Source organism: Oreochromis niloticus, linkage group LG18 (genome assembly GCF_001858045.2).
Source record: "Oreochromis niloticus isolate F11D_XX linkage group LG18, O_niloticus_UMD_NMBU, whole genome shotgun sequence".
Classification (NCBI taxonomy): Eukaryota; Metazoa; Chordata; class Actinopteri; order Cichliformes; family Cichlidae; genus Oreochromis; species Oreochromis niloticus.
Window position 1 is genome coordinate 15,961,535 of NC_031982.2, and position 18,445 is coordinate 15,979,979.

Genomic DNA, 18,445 nt, shown 5'->3' on the forward strand with positions numbered 1-18,445 from the left:
ATACAAGGCAGGAGGGATGCATGCTTTATTGTGGTTTACCCCAAATTGTGACTTTATCATCTAAATGTTGCAGCAGAATTCGAGACTCATAAGATGAGGCAATGTTATTCCAATCTTTTGTTCAATTTTGGTGAACCTGCGAATATTGTAGTCTCAGTTTTCTGAGAAGAAGTGGCACCTGGTTTGGTCTGCTGCTGTAGACCATCTGCTTCAAGGTTCAGCATGTTGTACATTCAGATCTTCTAAATACATGATTAGGGTTCAACTATACATTTCTATACATTTCATATTATGACTTATTCTCACATAACCTTTCATATTTTTTGGGGTGGAAAACATGACTCATGTGTGAATCATAGTATGAAACATTCAATCAGAGACAGTCAGTGAGCCGTCTCTGAGCAATCAAAAGTCACCGAATTGTTTTAACAAGCAGTGAGAAAGAAGCAAATAATCAGCACCCATATTTAGTCAGCTCATTTTAATCAGCTCCACATTGATTTCATCATTGCTGATTTACAGTGTTGCATTCCTGGTTCTCTGTCACTGATAGCATCCCTGAGAGCCTGGAAGAGGACGAGACATGTTATGGAAAGCCCACTGTAAGATGCCATCAATGGAGCTCTGCTGCAGTGAAGAGAAGACAACACAACAGGATTAACTGCTGCACACCTATTTGTCTATTTGTCATAGATTTAGTAACATATTAGGTAAATATAAATCCTTTAATCAATCAATCTGCCATCTATAATGTACGCCTTATTAGAGTTCACTGTAACTCGAAAATTTAGCTTCTGAATTGTAAATTATTTAAATAGTCAGCACGTAGGGGCTAAAAACAGAGGCACTCAAATCAAGACTGTGCGCCCAGTGAAGCCAAGAAGAACTCACACATCTGTACGCATCTGTACACATAGTTCAGACCAAAATCACAGCAAACAACATCAGGACACGCTGCTCCGAATCGCCTAATGTTTTGTCCTCGGTGCTGTTTGTTTACCCCGACAGCTCACTGACTGTCTCTGTGATAAGGAAAGCAGCCATCTTGTGTCTGACGTGCACTGTTGCATCCTGCCTGCATCTGTGGTATCGACATGTAACTGATCTCCACTCACGTCTCCCAGGATGGAGTCCAGTTCATCTTTATGGAGGACGGGCTCAGAGAGGGAGGCGCTTTGATCATGACTAAGTGTGTTTTGAACCAGCGGTGCAAGCTGAAGACAAACACACACAGACACACACACAGGAGAGATTACATAGAGTATTTGGTGGCATTAAGATAATAAAGGTTGTAAATTCTTTTTCAAGGTGTGTACATGTGGAGACACACCTGCCCGCCTCTGGATTCAGCCTCTTTCTCAGCAGAGCTGCCCCACAGTCTGGAGCAGGACAGGCAGATGGACCTCCCTCTTAGAAACACACAAATGCTTTGAGTGAACATTTCCGTGGTGTATAAGGTTTCTCTCAATCAATACGTCATTTCTGACACAGGAAGCCGTTCAAACCCTTCCAGCTGGGAAAATAAACTGTTTACATGAAACTTGGGGTCCTAATTAATTAAAAAGGGGAAGCTTTTTGTTCTTATCGTTTGGGTTTGGTTAACACTGTGTTTTTAATCAACATAAAAAGGAGCCACGAGAGCTTATCACATGGATTCAGCTTTAATTTGCTGTATCTGTGTTATCGTTGTGTAAAATCATTGTGAACCTTGCTCACTTTGCTCACTACTCAGCTGCAAGGGATCCATTTACAGTCCATTAGCCACCATTATCCCAAGAGAGATTATTGTAAGCGCACACCCTTAATGCACACTGGTGGTCAATACCAACATACAGGAAGTTCTCAGAGAGCCCTGAATGTTTTTTTTCTTCTAATGTAGATGATGCTGAGATTAGGATTTCTGGAGCTCAGGGGAAACGCTCTCTGTCGTCTCCTAAAAATCTTTAATTAAAAATCTTTCTTCTTCAGTCAGAAGAAGAAATTAGTGGTTTTCTTACTTGGAAAAGTGGCAGTTTACATGGAAATGCTTCAGACACTGAAAGCAGTGGGTCAAATCTCCTCCTCCAAGGTGGCAAACACCGCACACCTCCCTCACGCCGACCAGCTCTCCACCCGAGCACTGGAGACAAATTTATACATGCATCAAGTGTGACTATTTTTACATGCTGCAGAGGCGGAAAAAGGATGAGGCTGATGGAAGTTGAAATGATTAAAAAAAAAAACATGGTTGAATGATGTAGAAGGTCACCTGGTTTCTGCCACCTGACGCACTCATCGTCGCCGTGACGCTTGTGAGGGAGGATGACAGCGATGAGTAGAATGAGACATCGGTGATGGAGTTACTGCAGTTTGTGTTTGTTTGCTGAGGCTGAGCTGAGAGTGCCTGAATGCAAATATTTAGACTATGATCAGTTCTAGAAAAAGCATCAGTGTTTACCAAAGCCCTTAAAACTTTTTTTTGTAAACAAGTCTTCAAGTTTTACTGTGACTTATTATCCTGAACTACGTAAATACAAATTACTAAAGTTGGAAATACCAGACAGGGTGTGAGAACCATGAGTTTTCTTTTACACATGAAACGTACTGAAAATATAAGTTGCTTTGAGCAGAAAGATTCTCACATTTAAAAATGACCACGCAGTACTAGTCAGTACTAGGGGTGACTCAGAGGCTTGGGCCGCTGCTCACTTTTTTTTCTCCCATGACTCCCAGAGTTTCTAGGAATTTTTTAAAGTGGTCTTGAGCAATAGCTCTCCAGGCTTTCTGAAGGTCTTTTAAAGTTTTTCTTTGGCTGCTTTTTGTTTACTCATTTTCAGTCCAGTCACATAATTTGTTCATTTCTTTTGCTGAATCTATGAAAAATGCTGAAGATAGCACATTTTTGTACCAATAAGATAATTCCCAAAGAGCTACTAGCCAAAACCAGGCATATCTCAGCATGGTGTGCAGTGTGGAGGACAAAAGAAAAAATGTCAGGCCCAAAAAACTATCTGCAGCAGATGCAAATGGTCTCAGTGGAAGGGTGGCTGTCAAGAAGCAGTTCTTAAGGAAGGGAAAAAGAGAGGTATGCTAAATTATTTTTTTTTTTAAATGACAGGAAGCCAAAGACCACAGGTGTCCTGGAGTGATCCAAATCTAAAACTTCTGGTTCACATCATGTACAGAGGAGGTCAGGATAGAGGTACAACAGTGTGTCTATAGCCATCTGTAAAACACAGTGGAAGCTCTGTCATGGTTTGGTGCATTTCAGCTAGTGGTGTTGGGGATCTTGTCAAAAATGATGAAATCTTGAATGCAGAAAGATAGCAACAGATTTTGTTCCAATATGCAGTACCATCTGGAAAACATCTGATCGAGAAAAGGATAATATTTCATCATAACAATGATCCCAAACACATTGCCAATGCAGTGAAAGCACACCTGGATAGAAAAAACACACAATGAAACATTATCAGTCATGGATTAGCCAGACCAGAGCCCGGACCTTAGTATTGCTGAAGCACTGTGGGATCATCTTGACAGAGAACAGAACAAATGGCAGCCAACATCAGAAGAAAAAAACCTTCAAGAAGAACTATTGGAGAACTATTCCTGAAGACTACTTAAAGAAAATACCAGAAAGCTGCCTAAAAGAGTTCAGACTGTGTTGAAGAATAAAGGCGGTCATACCAAATATTGACTGAATTACTGTATTTCTATGTATGTTTGCTCATGTTTTAACAAATTGCTGAAACCATTTCCCATTTTCCTAGCAAAATATAAAGAAATGAGGGTCGTTGAAGACTTTTTCACAGTACTGTAGGTTATTCAGTGGATTCGGTATGTGCACATTTCCTGCTTCCTTCCTTCAGGAACTTACTTGTAAGGGTAGCTGTGCTTTCTCTTTTTTCACCCTGTGTCCACGGCACCACTCACACTGCCAAGAGCCACTGCAGATAATGTAAAGTTATAACCTCTTTCTCAAAGCAAGACTTTAAAAAAACCCCATCTCGGAACACCAGCACATTATTCTTCACCTGGGTATGGACGAGAGTGGAGGGTCAAGGCAGGCCAGATGAAAAGCTCGAGGGCAGCCGTCACAGCAGATCAGCTCCCCTCCATCCTTACACACTGTACACTCATCATCATTGTAATGAATCTAAACACAAACAGATACATGTAACATAGATAAGCAGACACCCACATTCATATAAAGCACAAGCAACTTTAGTTAAGAGTGAGTGGATTACAGCCTCTACCATCCTTGTGGCTGTCTCCCCCTGGTGGTGAAATGTGCTCTTAGCAGACTTGGACTTTGATGCGTTTGTCTCCTCTGAAGGACCCCCACCAGCTTTAATGGGCTCTCTGGCGGCCCCTGTTAAATGACAGTGGGCTTTAAAGGGGAAAATCTTGCATGAAGGTTAAAGGTTAGTCAGGTCTGCCTTTTCACATTCATAGTTTGATGTTGCTTCAGTTTTCTGAAAAAAAGAAGTTCGCATATTTATTATATGGCTTACCTTCCAAGCAATATGTCTGCATAACATGGACCTTTTCTTGGTTATCATGGTTGACTGGGGGATCCGTGGAGGGAGCCGAGAAGGAGGAGGATGAAGAGGGCAGGTGGGCTCCTCTCTGGACTGAGGAAGGCAATACTTGCACACCTGAAGCAGAATTTGGGTTGGTTATGTATTTGTGGCATGAAAGTATTTAATATATTTATTTTTATGACAATTACTGTTTTCAGATGGCAGCTTGGAGCCAGGACCTTCACTCTTCACTCTGTAGAGCTTCACTTTACTTCCTTAAACAGAGTAGACAAGACAGCACAGTCATGTGGGTTTTAGAGTATTCAAGTTAATTCTTAGTGAAAACTACGTATCTTTTGATTGTCAAAATAAGCCTATTATGTTTTGCTTATTATTTTGTCCGATATACTTTAACAATAGTGGATAGTCATATTTAAACATGCCCAAAGACTGCTCCAAACACTCTTCAGAGAGTTTTTGCTACTCTTGGGAGAAGCGATATCCTCTCAACAACTCTGGGGCTGAGCACAGAAGCCCCACCCACCTGCAGTTCAAGACTTCTGGGGGCGGCCAATCAGAAGAAAGTGACTAAGGTCAATAAGGATTATTTGAGCTAATTAGAAAAGATTTGTGACTATAGTTAAGGGGAGCATGCAGAGAGTAAGGTGAGATGGAGGCAGATGACCCCTAAAGGGAGCAGCTGATTAAATGAATCACGGAAAATGATTCTAATCCAAGAATAGAAAAATGGGATGGACGTAACAGGTCCTATTTTATCTTGTAAAAAAGTGGTCTGCAGTGTCTGATAGAGAACAGATGCAAAGCAAGTGCACTATGGGAGATGACCTCCTCCATCGGTTGTCTTGGCGTGATACTGTGACCGCTGGGAGCTCGATTCTCGATCCGCGTGGCTCCTCTTCTTACTGTGAGGAGGTTTGTGACCTCCAGATGGTCTGTTTTCATGTTTGGAACCTGCAGTCTCCCTTCCTGTCAAACAAAATCAGCAACAATGTAAACCATTAGAGTCTAAATGTGACAGAAAATTGTCCTGAGAGACTGTTTTCAGCTCCGCTTTGGTGCAACAGACGCAACTGAGGTTTTATTGCTTTTGTAAATTAATACGAAAAAATAGAAGAAGGCTGAGGAATGTCAGTTTGTGCTGAATGTGATTTGACATTGGTACAGTAGTGTATTCTTCTGAGGATCCTCAGACGCTCATCATGGGCAGGAACGTCATAGAATTTTGGTCTTTTCATGATTTCTTTGAACTGTTCTTTTTAACTGTACATCATCTTTATTGACTCTAAACAAACAAATAGTGAGCACTAGAAACTATTTATTTATATTTCTCTAATTCTCTAATTCAGACGGGTTCAAAAGTATACATACAGGCCAAAATACATACAAACACTCACTAAAGGCCTATTAACTGGTTGACTACCGCCAGTAGTTCTCTTTGCCGTTTAAAAAGGATTTGTTTGACAGCACTCATTGTATTGGCAATACGACTGGAAAGTCCAAGGAACTCAGTGAAAATTTAATAAGGAGACTATTAGATTTACACAAGTTGTCTTTTGGAGCCATTTTTAAACAACTGCAGATTCCAAGATAAATTCAAACAATTATACATAGGGACAAGTTATTCGGGTGTGACCACTTTACCAAGGTCTGGCAAAAGACAAGACAAAGATTGAGCTACTTGGCCACAGTGACAAGAGGTATGTTTGGAGGAGTAAAGGTGAGGCTTTCAAACCTAAGAACACCGTACCAACTGTTAATCGTGGTGGTAGCATCATGTTCTGTTTTGCTGCCAGTGATAATGATAGATTTCAAGAATGGATGGGCTGAAGAAGAGGAGACCTACCTCCGAATTCTTTGACTTCACCTCAAATCAGAAACTTGGATGTAATTTGATTTTCCAAACACACACACACACACACACACACACACACACACACACACACACACAAAATGGTTTTAGCATAGATCAAACAAGCTAACATTAAGATACTGGCCTTCCAAAATTCCCAACAAATTTGTGGGTTAAGCTTAAAAGCCGGGTCCATGCCAGGAAACCAGCCATTTTTGATTAACTCTTCCAAATTTGCAAAGAGCACCATTCAAACAGCCCATCAGAATTATGCCAGATGGCTTCCAAAAGCATCTGGTCGAGGTGCATCTTGCTAAGGGGCACTTAACCAAATATTAATGGGGGTGTACAGATACATATACTTGAGCCTGTGTGAATCTAACATAAAGTAAAACCTGTGCACTCAATTCTTGTTATTTTGAAGTCACAATAGATATATGGTGTGCAATCATTCCACCGTGGAAGAACAATAGTTCATTCCTTAATAGGAATCATTAACTTATCGTGTCAATCACCATGACAAAATTATATGACATTCATGCCCATAACAAATGTATAGATGTAGATTTATTTATGTGTGACAAATGTTTTGTCGTAAACTGTGTGTCACATACGGCAATCCAGGTTAGTGAGCAGGGTCTGCAGCCTGGGGTAGCTGTCCAGATTATAGTCTTTGGATAAGTTGTTCAAGAAGGCCTGGACAGTGGATCTGCTCTGCTCCAACACCCAGGACAGGAGGGAGTACATGGCCTTGTGGATGCCTTCTCTAGCCTCCTTCTCCAGAGTCTCCTATAGACACAACATTAAGTTTGAAGACTGAAAAACATGAGTTTGAAGACTGAAAATTCAGCACTGATATCCTTTAATGGAAGCAGCCAGATGCAACAAATATTCTTTCACTTATAAGCAATTATATTTAATTGTTATTAATTGTTAATTGTTATTTAAAAATAATACTAATTTGTCAGGTTAACTCAGTATATTTGTAATGTTGGATAGTGCCGTACCCGATACTTGCTTAAAATAGCATTAAAAAATATTTCAAATCAAAATTAACGTTTACACAATTAATACCGATATCCAATCTCTGTTCAGTTTCGTACCTTCAGCAGTTGCTCTGTGATGATGTTTTTATCCGCCAAACCATAGACCAGGGGGAAAGGGTCATCCACAGCCATAGCGATGTCAGTTCGCAGCTCCCTCAGCAGCGAGCGGAGGTTTGTGTCCCTAAACGCCTCGACTCTTGACATGATCTTCTTTTGTGTGCAAGTGAGAAATGACCTGACACGGTTTGAGATCATAGATGAAGAATTTCAGATGTGGGGGGTGTGTCGCTCACAGGGAAGGTGCACTGCTTCATGCTGATTGCATAGATGCATAAGCCATATCTTAAAAACTCCTCTATTTTTTTCATCCTGTGTTTGTGCTTTTAATAACGCATCTATGACTCTATGAAAAAAAATGAAGCTACTAGCCTTTCATTTCTGAGACTTCCCTCCAGGGAGGCCAGCCCTGGACCTTTTGTCTCTTTTCAGTTCATTTGTCCACTAACAGCACTAACGGCCTTCATCCAGGGGAATACCTGTCCTCTTACATCAGGAGAGCAGAGTGAAGTGACCTGATGTGCGACAGTTTTCTTCTTAAAAGGTTCTTTCCACCTCAACTTCCCCTCACCTGTCAGGTTTTCACACACTGACTCACCACAGGGAACTCCGCATTCGTGTGATAATTATGACTTCGCCACAGGCAGGAGAACATTAACACTGTAAACAGTTTAATGACTGACAGACTGATTGCATGACTGGTAGCCTACTATGCTTTATGCCTATTTTCCTCAGTTGTTATTCTGTTAGTTTGTTCCTCTATTTCTCATTATTCTACTAAAAAGGCCTAAACAAAGAGGAACCGGTCTCTCCTCCAAATATACAAGAGAATGATAAAATAAAAATCGTCTAAGGTTAAGGCTTGGGGCTTGCCTTTTACTAGAGAGCATTTGCCTGCAGTTTCCACTAATTCAATTTCATGTCATGTAAATATCCATTAAGTCTAAATGCCAATTACTTTAACTCATAAATAAGGTTAGGAGACAACTGGGTAGCTTGAGAAATATGCTCACTAAGTCCCTTAGTTCACTGCAACTAAGTTTAGCATTAAAAAGGCTACTGCTTTAGTAGCCAAAAAAATCATCTGTGGTTTGTGTGCCAAACCATATGAGGGGGAAATGGTCATCCAAAAACGTGACAAGGTCAGTATAAAATCTCCCGCAGCAAAGAATTCAAGTTTTAGATTCTTTAAAAGTCTCAATAACAACTGCCTCGTTTGTAAATGAGATACAGAGACCTGAGGCCTGTATTATGAAGCAGGATTTAATCTTATCTGGGTGACTTCAGGATTAACCCTGAGTTTACAGTACTGTGAAGGTGGATCATTTCTTACCAGGATATATGGTAACGGGTAAGGTGACTTATAGTTAATATGCTACCTGTAGTTTCAGGTTAGAGATCAACTAGTACCTAATAACTGCTTGCTGCCCAATCAGTTCTCCAGAAGAACTCTCCGACCTGTGGAATAGTACAGCACAAAAGTCTTTGTGCTTCCCCTGGTGACCATCAGTACTGCTATAGAGTCTTGGGCAACTTAGTTTATTGGATTTTTTTTCCTGTTGGTTGCAAACAATTTGACAACAATATTATTGTTCCATAAGCAATATATGATCCTAAACAGAGCACCTGACCTTATACAAATTTGTGCATCACCTAAGTTTGTATTTTATTTTTGTATTTATTATTTACTTTCAGGCCTTTAAACATCATTGGGGGTTCAGCTGAAAGAATAAAAACTAAAACTATCTTTTAAACATTAATTTAATGAAATACTTTTTATAATCCATCAGGTTCTCCCATGTCTTAATGATAGAGCTGCTAATATTGATGAATCTGTTAACTTACACAATCTGTATTTTCACCGGCTTTTGTTCCTGGAAAAACATTATTAATATTGCTGCTCTTTTCCAGTCTTACAGGATAAAGCACTTAAGCCACATACTGTTAATATGATATTACTCTGGGGTGTTTTTACTCTCATACACACTGCTGTGTTGCTTTCAGACTTCGTATTTTCTCATCAGTTTCATCTTCCTTTGAAAAACCATCTTCATGTGGCGGCTTATCCTGATTTCCAATGTTAGGCTAAGTGATTCAGATAATGGAGAGACACCCTGAGTATGGTGAGCTAATGCGTAATACAGGCATCTGGAAGGGTCTGAGATTATACTGGTCCAGTCGCTTATTCTCAGAGACTACTGTTGTTAATTTTGATTTCATAGTTGTGAGGAAGTTATGAATGTTTTCATGTTTTAGGAATGGTCCATAGTTTGTCTCTTTTCCAACCAGTTAGCTAATTAAGCTAAACTGTAGCTAAAATGTCAATTGAGGTTTCCTATGAGGTAAAGCAAATATAATTTCAATTTATGTCACCAGGCAATGTCACGAAAGGGTTCTCATATAAAACATCAAACAGGTGAGGCTACACTTTTTAGTGTTTTTTACTGGTTGTTAATGTTAAGAGTTAGATAACAGCTAAAATGCCTAGCTACCAGTTAACAACTGATATCTGCATAAGCACACATGAAGTGCTCATTACATTTTCATATTTAGTTATTAAAAACACAAAAACATGGCATACAACATAACTAAACACTATATATTGTAAGTAAATGCTGCATATCTAAGGTCAGATTGTGTTCATAGCTTTAGCTTAGATGCTATCAGTGTCTTAGCGTATCTTAGCCGTTACTAACCCATTTGTTCCCAAGAAAAATAAGTGCTGTGTAAATGTAGCTGCGTATTTTATTCAATTACTAGTTATTAATCACTTTAAATATATTCTGTCGTTTTCTATTTAATGTAACTAGTGTAGTGGTTTAAACCTGCTTGTGGAAACTCTCAACAACTTGCCATATCTCACATTTTCTCAGAAAAAACAGAAAGTAAATAAAATAGAAGAGTAGATAATTTTGCTACCAGGTAAATGTTGATGGTTAGGAGAGTGAAGCCCTTTAATCTGTAATTTATTAATCATTAAACATTATTACATTATTCATACTGGTGAACAAGGACCACTTCTACAGAGGGACGTTCACAACATACATATTACATTATTATATACAGTGCGGTGCATTACAGTGGATTGTTATATGTGTATTACCGGGATGGAGGGATGGGGAGACTGGAAGGACAGAAGGATAGCGGGAGGAGAGAAGGAAGAGGAGAGGACTTTTAGGAGGGTTAGGGAGTTGTGATAGTAAGTTGTCTCTTTATTACTTCTTTTTTAACCACAGTACAGTTTGTTCTATAAAAGTTAAACCCATAGAGAGATAGAGTGCCACATTTTCACAGCTACTGTTAGGTGATCCTACTGGAAGTTGTGGGAATATCAAATGAGATACGTCTTGTCATGAGATGCTATAGAGAGATGCTATAAAACATTCTAAGATAGTCAGCCTCCTTCCAGAGTACGGAGACCCTGGAGGGCAGGCCAAAGGTCAAAGATCAGATCAGCGTGCATGCGTGCTGCAGACATTCAGACATGTTCAGCTATTTAGAAAAATGGCCGACCCTCCTGCTATTTCTCCTTCTGTGTTTAGGCATCATTTTTGGTGCTTTCCCTTTTTATATATAAAAAATACAAAACATAACAGCGAAAAGAACTCCATTGGTTTCCTCATTTTTCTCCAAACTGTTTTTTTTTCAGTGTGTGTGTGTTCATTTTCATTGCAACAATTGTTTTCTTCCCTTTTCTCCTCCAGTCACTTACATATTGACAAAGTATACAATATTTTACAACTGAACAAGACTGAAAGATAACATTTGATTTGTCCAATCAGATACAAGGCCCACATCCTATATCCAATTGGAGAAGTCAACTGGAAGCTAACCAGTAGTAAGCAACACAACAAGCCTATGGTGTGAAGGGAGCTGTCCAAGTGCAGCTCTGCATTAACATGAGCACCCGCCCTCGGGCACAGCTGGTTCCGCTGGTTTGTCCAGCTTGATGTCAATCACTGGAAATTGGCACGTTAAGGAAAAGTCACATGGCGAAGTAAACTATTTGGCCTATACATGCCAAAAATGATAGTCATAGATTCCCGTAAGCTAATGCGGACTCAAGTCCTGTATGCTACAATTACTTGTTTCTATCTCCTTCCCCTCCATAGTTGTAGTTTTTTGTCTGATCCAATGTTACGCAGCTCCATCTGAGGCCCCAAAAACTTTGCCCCATGTTTTCCCCACAATCCTCAAGACTTGTAGACAAACCAAAATATGTTGAGCTTCATAGTATAGTATAGACAAATCCATATGTTATACTACAATTTAAGGGCACATCTTTAAAGTTAAATGTTTCTTGGTTTGTAAGTTTCCATATAATAATTCCCATTTATTGATAAGAATCCCTCACCTTCCTTACACAACCATCCTCCATCACACACCCTCCTCTGCTGTCACTTCCCAATCAGCCACTATGTGGTGCTGTGCCTGTGCATCCACACCATCTTCCTGGCTCTGTGTATTCCTCCATTATTAAGCATAAAAGGCTTAATGGCCGATTCCTCGGCAGTCTGTCTGTACGTGTGCCAGCAGCCACTAAGAGATTAAAAATAAGCCGCCTATTGCTGGGCTGTTTGGCTATCGGCATGGTGAGTCACGGCGGCTGTAAAGGATACTGCCTTCAGGATTTGCATCGTCCAGGCTTTCCATTCCAGGTAGGGCTGCTGCAACTCGACGAAACAGCTAGGAGGAGAACAAGAGGGAGGAGGTTAGAGAGCAGGAGGCAGCAGGCTTGAAAAAATGGTAAAATGTAAAAATGGGGGGGGGGGGGGCAATGCAACACAAAAATGTTCACTAGTGCTTGTTGAAGCTGGCCTGATTTGAACTTTTATACTCTTGAGGAAGATTTACTTTAAAATTTTGAATTTCTAAAATATAACTACAGCAGTAAGATGAATCTATTGAAGTAGAAAGTTTGATATTTTCCAAAATTGTACTGGATGTTAAGTGGTATAGCTAGTAACATTAAATGTTAGTGCCTTCGATGTGTGCTTAAGTGCAGTAGTTGAGTAAATGTACTAGATAGATATCGGTAAACTAGCTTTTGTTTTTTCTTTTCATTCATCTTTAGCCAGCAAGAACTAAATACGGAACGCACATTTTACCAACATTGTACATATTTAAACGTTTGATTTATCCACACCGGGTCTGTGTGGTGGCGTGGTCACCTTGGAGGGATTTGGGGATTGGCAGAGACTCTGAAATCAAGTGATGGCAAAAATGCTGTGAAATCTGGTAAAACTGCAGGGATCACCTGTTTGACATTGCAGCCTGTCTTGGCACTGGTCTCGATGAACATGACGTTCAGTTCTTTGGCTCTCTGCTCTCCTTCCTCGATCGTGATTTGCCTGCAGGAAAATCAGGCCAGACTCAGCATCTCGGGCTAATTCATTCGGCAGTGACGTGTTGCTTCAAACAGCTTTTTTGCTCATTTAAGGAACCAAACCTCCGCGTCAAAGATCACTCGACTGTAGCTAAATGTTAGAGATGATTACAAGCCACTATCTTTACCTTTTCTCTTCCAGGTCTGTCTTGTTGCCTACTAGCATGATGATGACATCACTTCCTCTCTCTGTCCTGACATCGTCAATCCATTTGCAGGTCTGCTGGAATGAATTTACATCTGTGGAGCCCAGAGTTTCCTATTACATCCGGCTTTTTTGTCTCAAAAACACAACAAAAACTATATATTTTTACTCAAGTGTTTGTCTGTTTAACACAGAAACACACAACTGTATCACCTGCATCATATACAGGCTACAGCTTTCTGCTTACTTGTAATGTCATAGACAACCACAGCCACCGTCGAGTCTCGTATGTAGCTCGGAATGAGGCTCCTGAAACGCTCTTGTCCAGCTGTGTCCCACAGCTGCAGCCTTACCTGCATGTGTGCACACACACAGACACACACACACGCCTTCAGCATAAACTGCCACACCACACACAGCCTATAAGTACACTTCCAGGAGGATAAGCCAGTATCAGCTCCTGTGCAGGCTGGCAGAGCACAATAATATCCTGACAAAGAAAAAGTATTAATACTGGCTAAAGCAGATGATCCATGGGTAAGGCTCTGAGTTATTAGGGCCAGAAAAGTCAGCTCACCAAAGCTGTTACTACCAGAAATAACCATAACATAATCACATTAGTGTGTGACGGAAGGGAATAATTAAGCAAATCAAATCAAGGATTAGTCAAAGCAGAGAAGAAATTGGGCTGTTTCCTACTTAAAACCTCAAGTCATCTGCGCATGTATTTAGAAATGAGAATTTTAAAAATGAAGATCAAGGTTTCCTACTGTCCGGTCCTCCAGGTACATTGTCTTCGATAGGAAGTCAATTCCAATGGTCGCCTGTGGAGAGGAAAGAACAAAAGAGGGGGAGAAAATCATCAGCAAAAACCCAATCATTAAAATTTAAATGTTTCTCTCCACCATCTGTTGTTCCTAGCAGAGTGATTTTTGTTCAAATACATAAAGCTGTTAAGAAAGGGGGGGGAAAAGGGAGCCAACAAGCACAGAAATTGAATCAGACTGAAACACTAATTTAATTTGTGCTGCCCTCAGGGCCCAATCCTTCAGACTTGTTATGTACCAAACTTCTGAGAAAGGCGAAGGAGGGAATGATATATTTTCTCTTCTTAAAGAAACTAATAGTGCTGCAATGCTGTTCCTGATCATGTTTGAATAAATGGCATGATTCAGATCAGGACATAATTCGTGAAAATCTAATATACTGAGTGTTTTTGACCAAAAAGCACTCGCTGCAATAACGGTCCCATATTAACCTTCAACATTCAAAAGAAAAATTGAATTTCTTTTACAGTTATAAGCAATACCACCAATACCTCTTTCGTATAGATGCTAATCAGCAACGCCATCAATCAATGCTGCTTAATAATTTAAAATTGTTTTTAGGTTCTGGATCTGTTCCAGATCTCACCTGATATGTGTTGTCGAAGCTGTCATACATGAATCTAGTGATGAGAGACGTTTTCCCCACTAAAACAGAGCACACACAGGTTGGTTTCAGGGTCCAGACACATCGATATATGATCTCAATCAACATAATGAAAATATGCTTCATTGATGTGACAACACCACAGTTATATATGAATATTTAACCAGCGCCAGCTATCAAGCCAGTAAAAATGAAAAGAAATGAAGGAGGGGGGAGAAAAAATCCATGACTCACTGGAACAAAATCTGCCCGGTAATTCACCAAAAATATGCCTGAGTTAATATGTGATTATGAATCAATGAATAGCTCAAAATAAGGGCAGCAAAATGGATTTCAGTTCAAAGTAAGCAAGAAAAATCTGTTATCTTAGATTTCCTGTTATCAAATGTGTAAATGTTTCTCTTCATAGAAACATGTACGCCTCTAAACAATGCAAATAATTAAAGTGAAATTCAAATGTTATTCCACTTCAAGGGTTCAGATAAGAACCAAAATCCCAAAGTGATGTTGCAATGTTGTTTTTTGTGAAATGTCTGTATGTTTTGTGCTAATCGTTTATGTGTTTTCCCATTTGGTCTTGATTTATGCGTGCATTTTCCTCTCCTTCTCTTTCTCCGTTGCATTTTCCTTTCTTTTTTGTGTATTTCTGCCACTACTCAGCACTTTAGTTTTACCATACAACCAAAGGTGAACAATTTAAATACAATAAGTAGTCTTCCCCCTCCAGTCCTGTCTTTTATCCTTGAAAATAATGTGAGAGGTGACTGCAACAAAAACACAAACTGTGTCCAGAAATGTGACCACGGTAACAAAAAGGCCGGCTATTAATGCTCACTGGACTGATGCCGAAGGAGACTTGATCTCAGAGGATCAAGGTGAGCCTAGTGATCTCCATTTTTATTTACATCCCTCCCAGCAGCACCATTTTACATCAGATCCGCACATGAGTGAGGACAGGACTTTTTTTTTTCTTTCCAGAAGGGCCTCATGCACAGTACGCAGACAGCAGTACTCCTGAAGCCAGCGATGGGCAGTGGCCACACCAGGCCTCGTTTCAGCACCGTGGACAGCAACATTGCAGTACAGGCCACGCAAACACACCGTGAGGCTTTTTTCAGTCGACACACAGCTCTGTCTTAGACATGCAGCACACACACACGCACACACACACTAAAGCATCACAATGTAAGACACAAACAGGCCGAGCTGCTGTCATATTAGGCCTAATTATGTGTTTTTCTAGTCTTTGCTGGTGCTTTTGATGGGATAAGGGCTCCTCTGCTGCCACTCTGGATGTCTGATGTCTGAACACGTATTCGGGCAGCTTTACAGCGCTAAACCATTATCGATCCGCTCCTCCTGAATTTGTGCCATCACATCAACGCACATACACAGCCGATCACACCCTGAATACACGGATTATTGAATTAAATAGCTCTGGTATAATATCGTGGCGCTGTCAAGCTCTCGTTTTTTTGTTTTATTTGATTATTTATGGGACCGAATCGGAGACCGTGAGGTTTAGAGATGCTACAGACATCGCCAGCCTAGGGTGTGTCCCGAACTGACACATGGGGGACCGCTTATTATCTTCTTCTTTAAAAAGAAAAAAAAAATAGCCATCGAGTGGTAGGGAAATGTTAAACGCTGTCATATAACACAATAAAGGGTCGTTTGTGTCAGAAATAAGCGATGTATGGGGAAATATAGCGTTATCTGGAAAAGGCTGGGCATATTTGTTGGTCACTGCAGCACATCAAAACACCACAATTCACAGCGCCTGCTTCCAATGATGGCACTTTGCGGCAAGTAAAAAAACAACAACAAAAGCCCTCTAGGTGATATACAAGAATTTGCGTTTATATCCGAGCCATTTCTCTTTCTTTTTCTTAATCGGTTAATCAAAATTTCCACAGCTACAAATTATGCCAGGGGCAACATGGGCGTCTAATATAGCAAAGCCACTAGAAACATCTTCTGGATTCACTTTGAACTTCCCAAAATGATCACGGATTACATACATGGCCTTCGATATATGCGCATGTTTGATAAGGATGACCCAAACCCGCCCGAGCTCTGACTCACCGCTCTGCTCTCCCAAAAACACGAGTTTAAATTTCCTCAGGGGGTTCCCCAGGTCTCCTCCAGCGGACATGGTGGCAGATAAACAGCTCGACTTGGATTATTTTTATATGTTTTTATCGCTCGGTGTCTCGTCCGCTGTGCCTGCGCAGGGGGATCCTCCTCTCCTCACAGAATGATGGGAATGCAGCTCAGCATCCTCCTGTCAATTTAGGGAGCTTGTGCGCCTGCGCGACCTCACCTATCTCAGTCCCTCACCTTTCTATTGGGCCTGAAGCTGTACTATGTTTTGTTTTTTTGTTTTTTCTTGGACATAAACTAATTAAAAACGCCCATGATTTTTAGTTTAAGGTAAATAAGAGAAACCCCTAAGAGACGATTTTAAAAATACATTTATTTAATAAATATTGTGATTTTTATTTATTCACCAGCCATATAAAACAGTTAAATGTAACTTTAAGGTATATTCAGTATCATTTCCTAAAATGGGATGTTGATATGAATGAAAATGCCCAGCAACACTACTAATGAGTTCTAAGAAGTTAATGACCAGTTATCCTGTTTGAAACATCATAACCAATTTAATCATTTTATTGATTTTTGAAACAAAAACATGAGAAATTCGTTTGTCACAACTTCTCCCGTGAGAAGATTATAGTCTGTTGTCATTTATGACACTAAACTTTACACATTTTGTGCATTTGCTCCATGCTCCTCTATTATAAAAAATTAAATGCAATTCATTTACTCACAAGTAAGTATTTATATATCATAGTACAGTTTCTCATGTTCTGCTTCTTTCTGCTGCTCCCTTCAGGGGTTGTCAACACAGATCATCCACCACCCATTTAACCCTATCTTTAGCATCCTCTTCTGTCTCACCAAAACTCTGTGTGTCCTTCTTTACTACATCTATGGATCTTCTCTGAGGTGTTCCTCTTTTCCTCTTGCCTGGCAGCTCCATATTTAACACCCTTTGTCCAGTATATCCACTGTTCCTCATTCGGCACATGTCCAAACCACTCAACCTGAGCTTTCCCTCTGATGGACTCATTTCTGATTTTGTCCATCCTGCTCACTTCCAGTGAGAATCTCAACATCTTCAGCTCTGCCACCTCCAACTTTGCCTCTTGTCTTTTTGTCGGTGCCACTGTCAAAAAGAAAGGAAACCTTCCCTTTCATACTTGCTGCTATCCAAATCCACAAATCACCCCTGACCCTTGTCTCCACCCACTCTAACCTGCCTGCACTCTCTTTTTTCACCTCTCTTTTGCACTGTCTGTTGCTTTAGACAGCTGACCCCAGGTATTTAATCTCATCTACTTTCACTACCTCTGCTCCTTGCATGTTCAGCCTTCCACTCATCTCCCACTCATTCACACACATGTATTCTGTCTTGCTTCTGCTGACTTTCATTCCTCTTCTCTCCAGTGTATACCTCCAACTCTACAGATTTTGCTCTTCCTCCTTCTTATGCTCTTTGCAGAGCACAGTGTGGTCCATGGAGACTCCTGCCCGAAACAGTATGAGGATACTGTTACTTTAGTATTTGAGGGGTTTTCCATCATTGTACCTTTGATATATTTGATCCAAATTAATAAAAATCACTTCAGATTAAAAGCCGAATAGGTAATGTAAAATGTGTTAGGGGCACTCTGTCTATAGCATCACGTCTGCACATAGAGTCGTGGTAAAAAGAAAGTCCAGCCTCTGTCATTTTTAAGGTTTTACCTATCGTGACATGACTAAAAATGTATCCGGTAAAACGAGGTAAATACAAACTGAGATGAACAACAACACTGGACATATTGCAGGGTGTTATGTTTATTTAATAAAAAAGTCAAATTGTAGAAACAGAATGTGAAAAACTGAGTCAAGCCAATGATTCAGCAAGAAGCTGAACCACCTTTAGCAGCAACAAGG

General features: G+C 40.2%; 2 protein-coding genes across 2 annotated transcripts; both read right to left on the reverse strand.

The window, feature by feature from the left end:
• Nucleotides 1-211: 211 nt before the first annotated feature.
• aire (autoimmune regulator) lies at nucleotides 212-10,270 on the reverse strand. The gene is made up of 13 exons (XM_013268819.3): nucleotides 7,479-10,270; nucleotides 6,990-7,164; nucleotides 5,352-5,492; nucleotides 4,715-4,780; nucleotides 4,497-4,640; nucleotides 4,239-4,354; nucleotides 4,017-4,138; nucleotides 3,860-3,929; nucleotides 2,249-2,383; nucleotides 1,998-2,119; nucleotides 1,331-1,409; nucleotides 1,116-1,214; nucleotides 212-624 (listed from the first exon to the last, which is right to left on the reverse strand). Exons 1-13 carry the CDS (start codon nucleotides 7,674-7,676, stop codon nucleotides 544-546), a joined length of 1,548 nt encoding a protein of 515 aa, XP_013124273.1. The 5' UTR covers nucleotides 7,677-10,270; the 3' UTR covers nucleotides 212-543.
• A 157-nt stretch (nucleotides 10,271-10,427) lies between these two features.
• rab6bb (RAB6B, member RAS oncogene family b) lies at nucleotides 10,428-16,726 on the reverse strand. Its single transcript, XM_003438145.5, has 8 exons — nucleotides 16,526-16,726; nucleotides 14,423-14,481; nucleotides 13,780-13,833; nucleotides 13,257-13,362; nucleotides 12,993-13,104; nucleotides 12,736-12,829; nucleotides 12,098-12,164; nucleotides 10,428-11,437 (listed from the first exon to the last, which is right to left on the reverse strand). Exons 1-8 carry the CDS (start codon nucleotides 16,593-16,595, stop codon nucleotides 11,373-11,375), a joined length of 627 nt encoding a protein of 208 aa, XP_003438193.1. The 5' UTR covers nucleotides 16,596-16,726; the 3' UTR covers nucleotides 10,428-11,372.
• Between the last annotated feature and the right edge of the window lie 1,719 nt (nucleotides 16,727-18,445).

Excerpts from the sequence above, each read along its gene's own strand:
- aire (XM_013268819.3), bottom strand. The coding sequence starts at position 7,676 with ATGATCTCAAACCGTGTCAGGTCATTTCTCACTTGCACACAAAAGAAG. Across the intron at positions 4,139-4,238 it reads GGGAGACAGCCACAAGGATG|ATTCATTACAATGATGATGA; the intron begins GTAGAGGCTGTA and ends GTTTGTGTTTAG. Across the intron at positions 1,410-1,997 it reads GTAAACTGCCACTTTTCCAA|AGGGAGGTCCATCTGCCTGT; the intron begins GTAAGAAAACCA and ends TGTGTTTCTAAG.
- rab6bb (XM_003438145.5), bottom strand. The coding sequence starts at position 16,595 with ATGTCCGCTGGAGGAGACCTGGGGAACCCCCTGAGGAAATTTAAACTC. Across the intron at positions 12,165-12,735 it reads CAGGCTGCAATGTCAAACAG|CTGTTTCGTCGAGTTGCAGC; the intron begins GTGATCCCTGCA and ends TTCTCCTCCTAG. Across the intron at positions 11,438-12,097 it reads CGATGCAAATCCTGAAGGCA|TGATTGACATCAAGCTGGAC; the intron begins GTATCCTTTACA and ends GCCAATTTCCAG.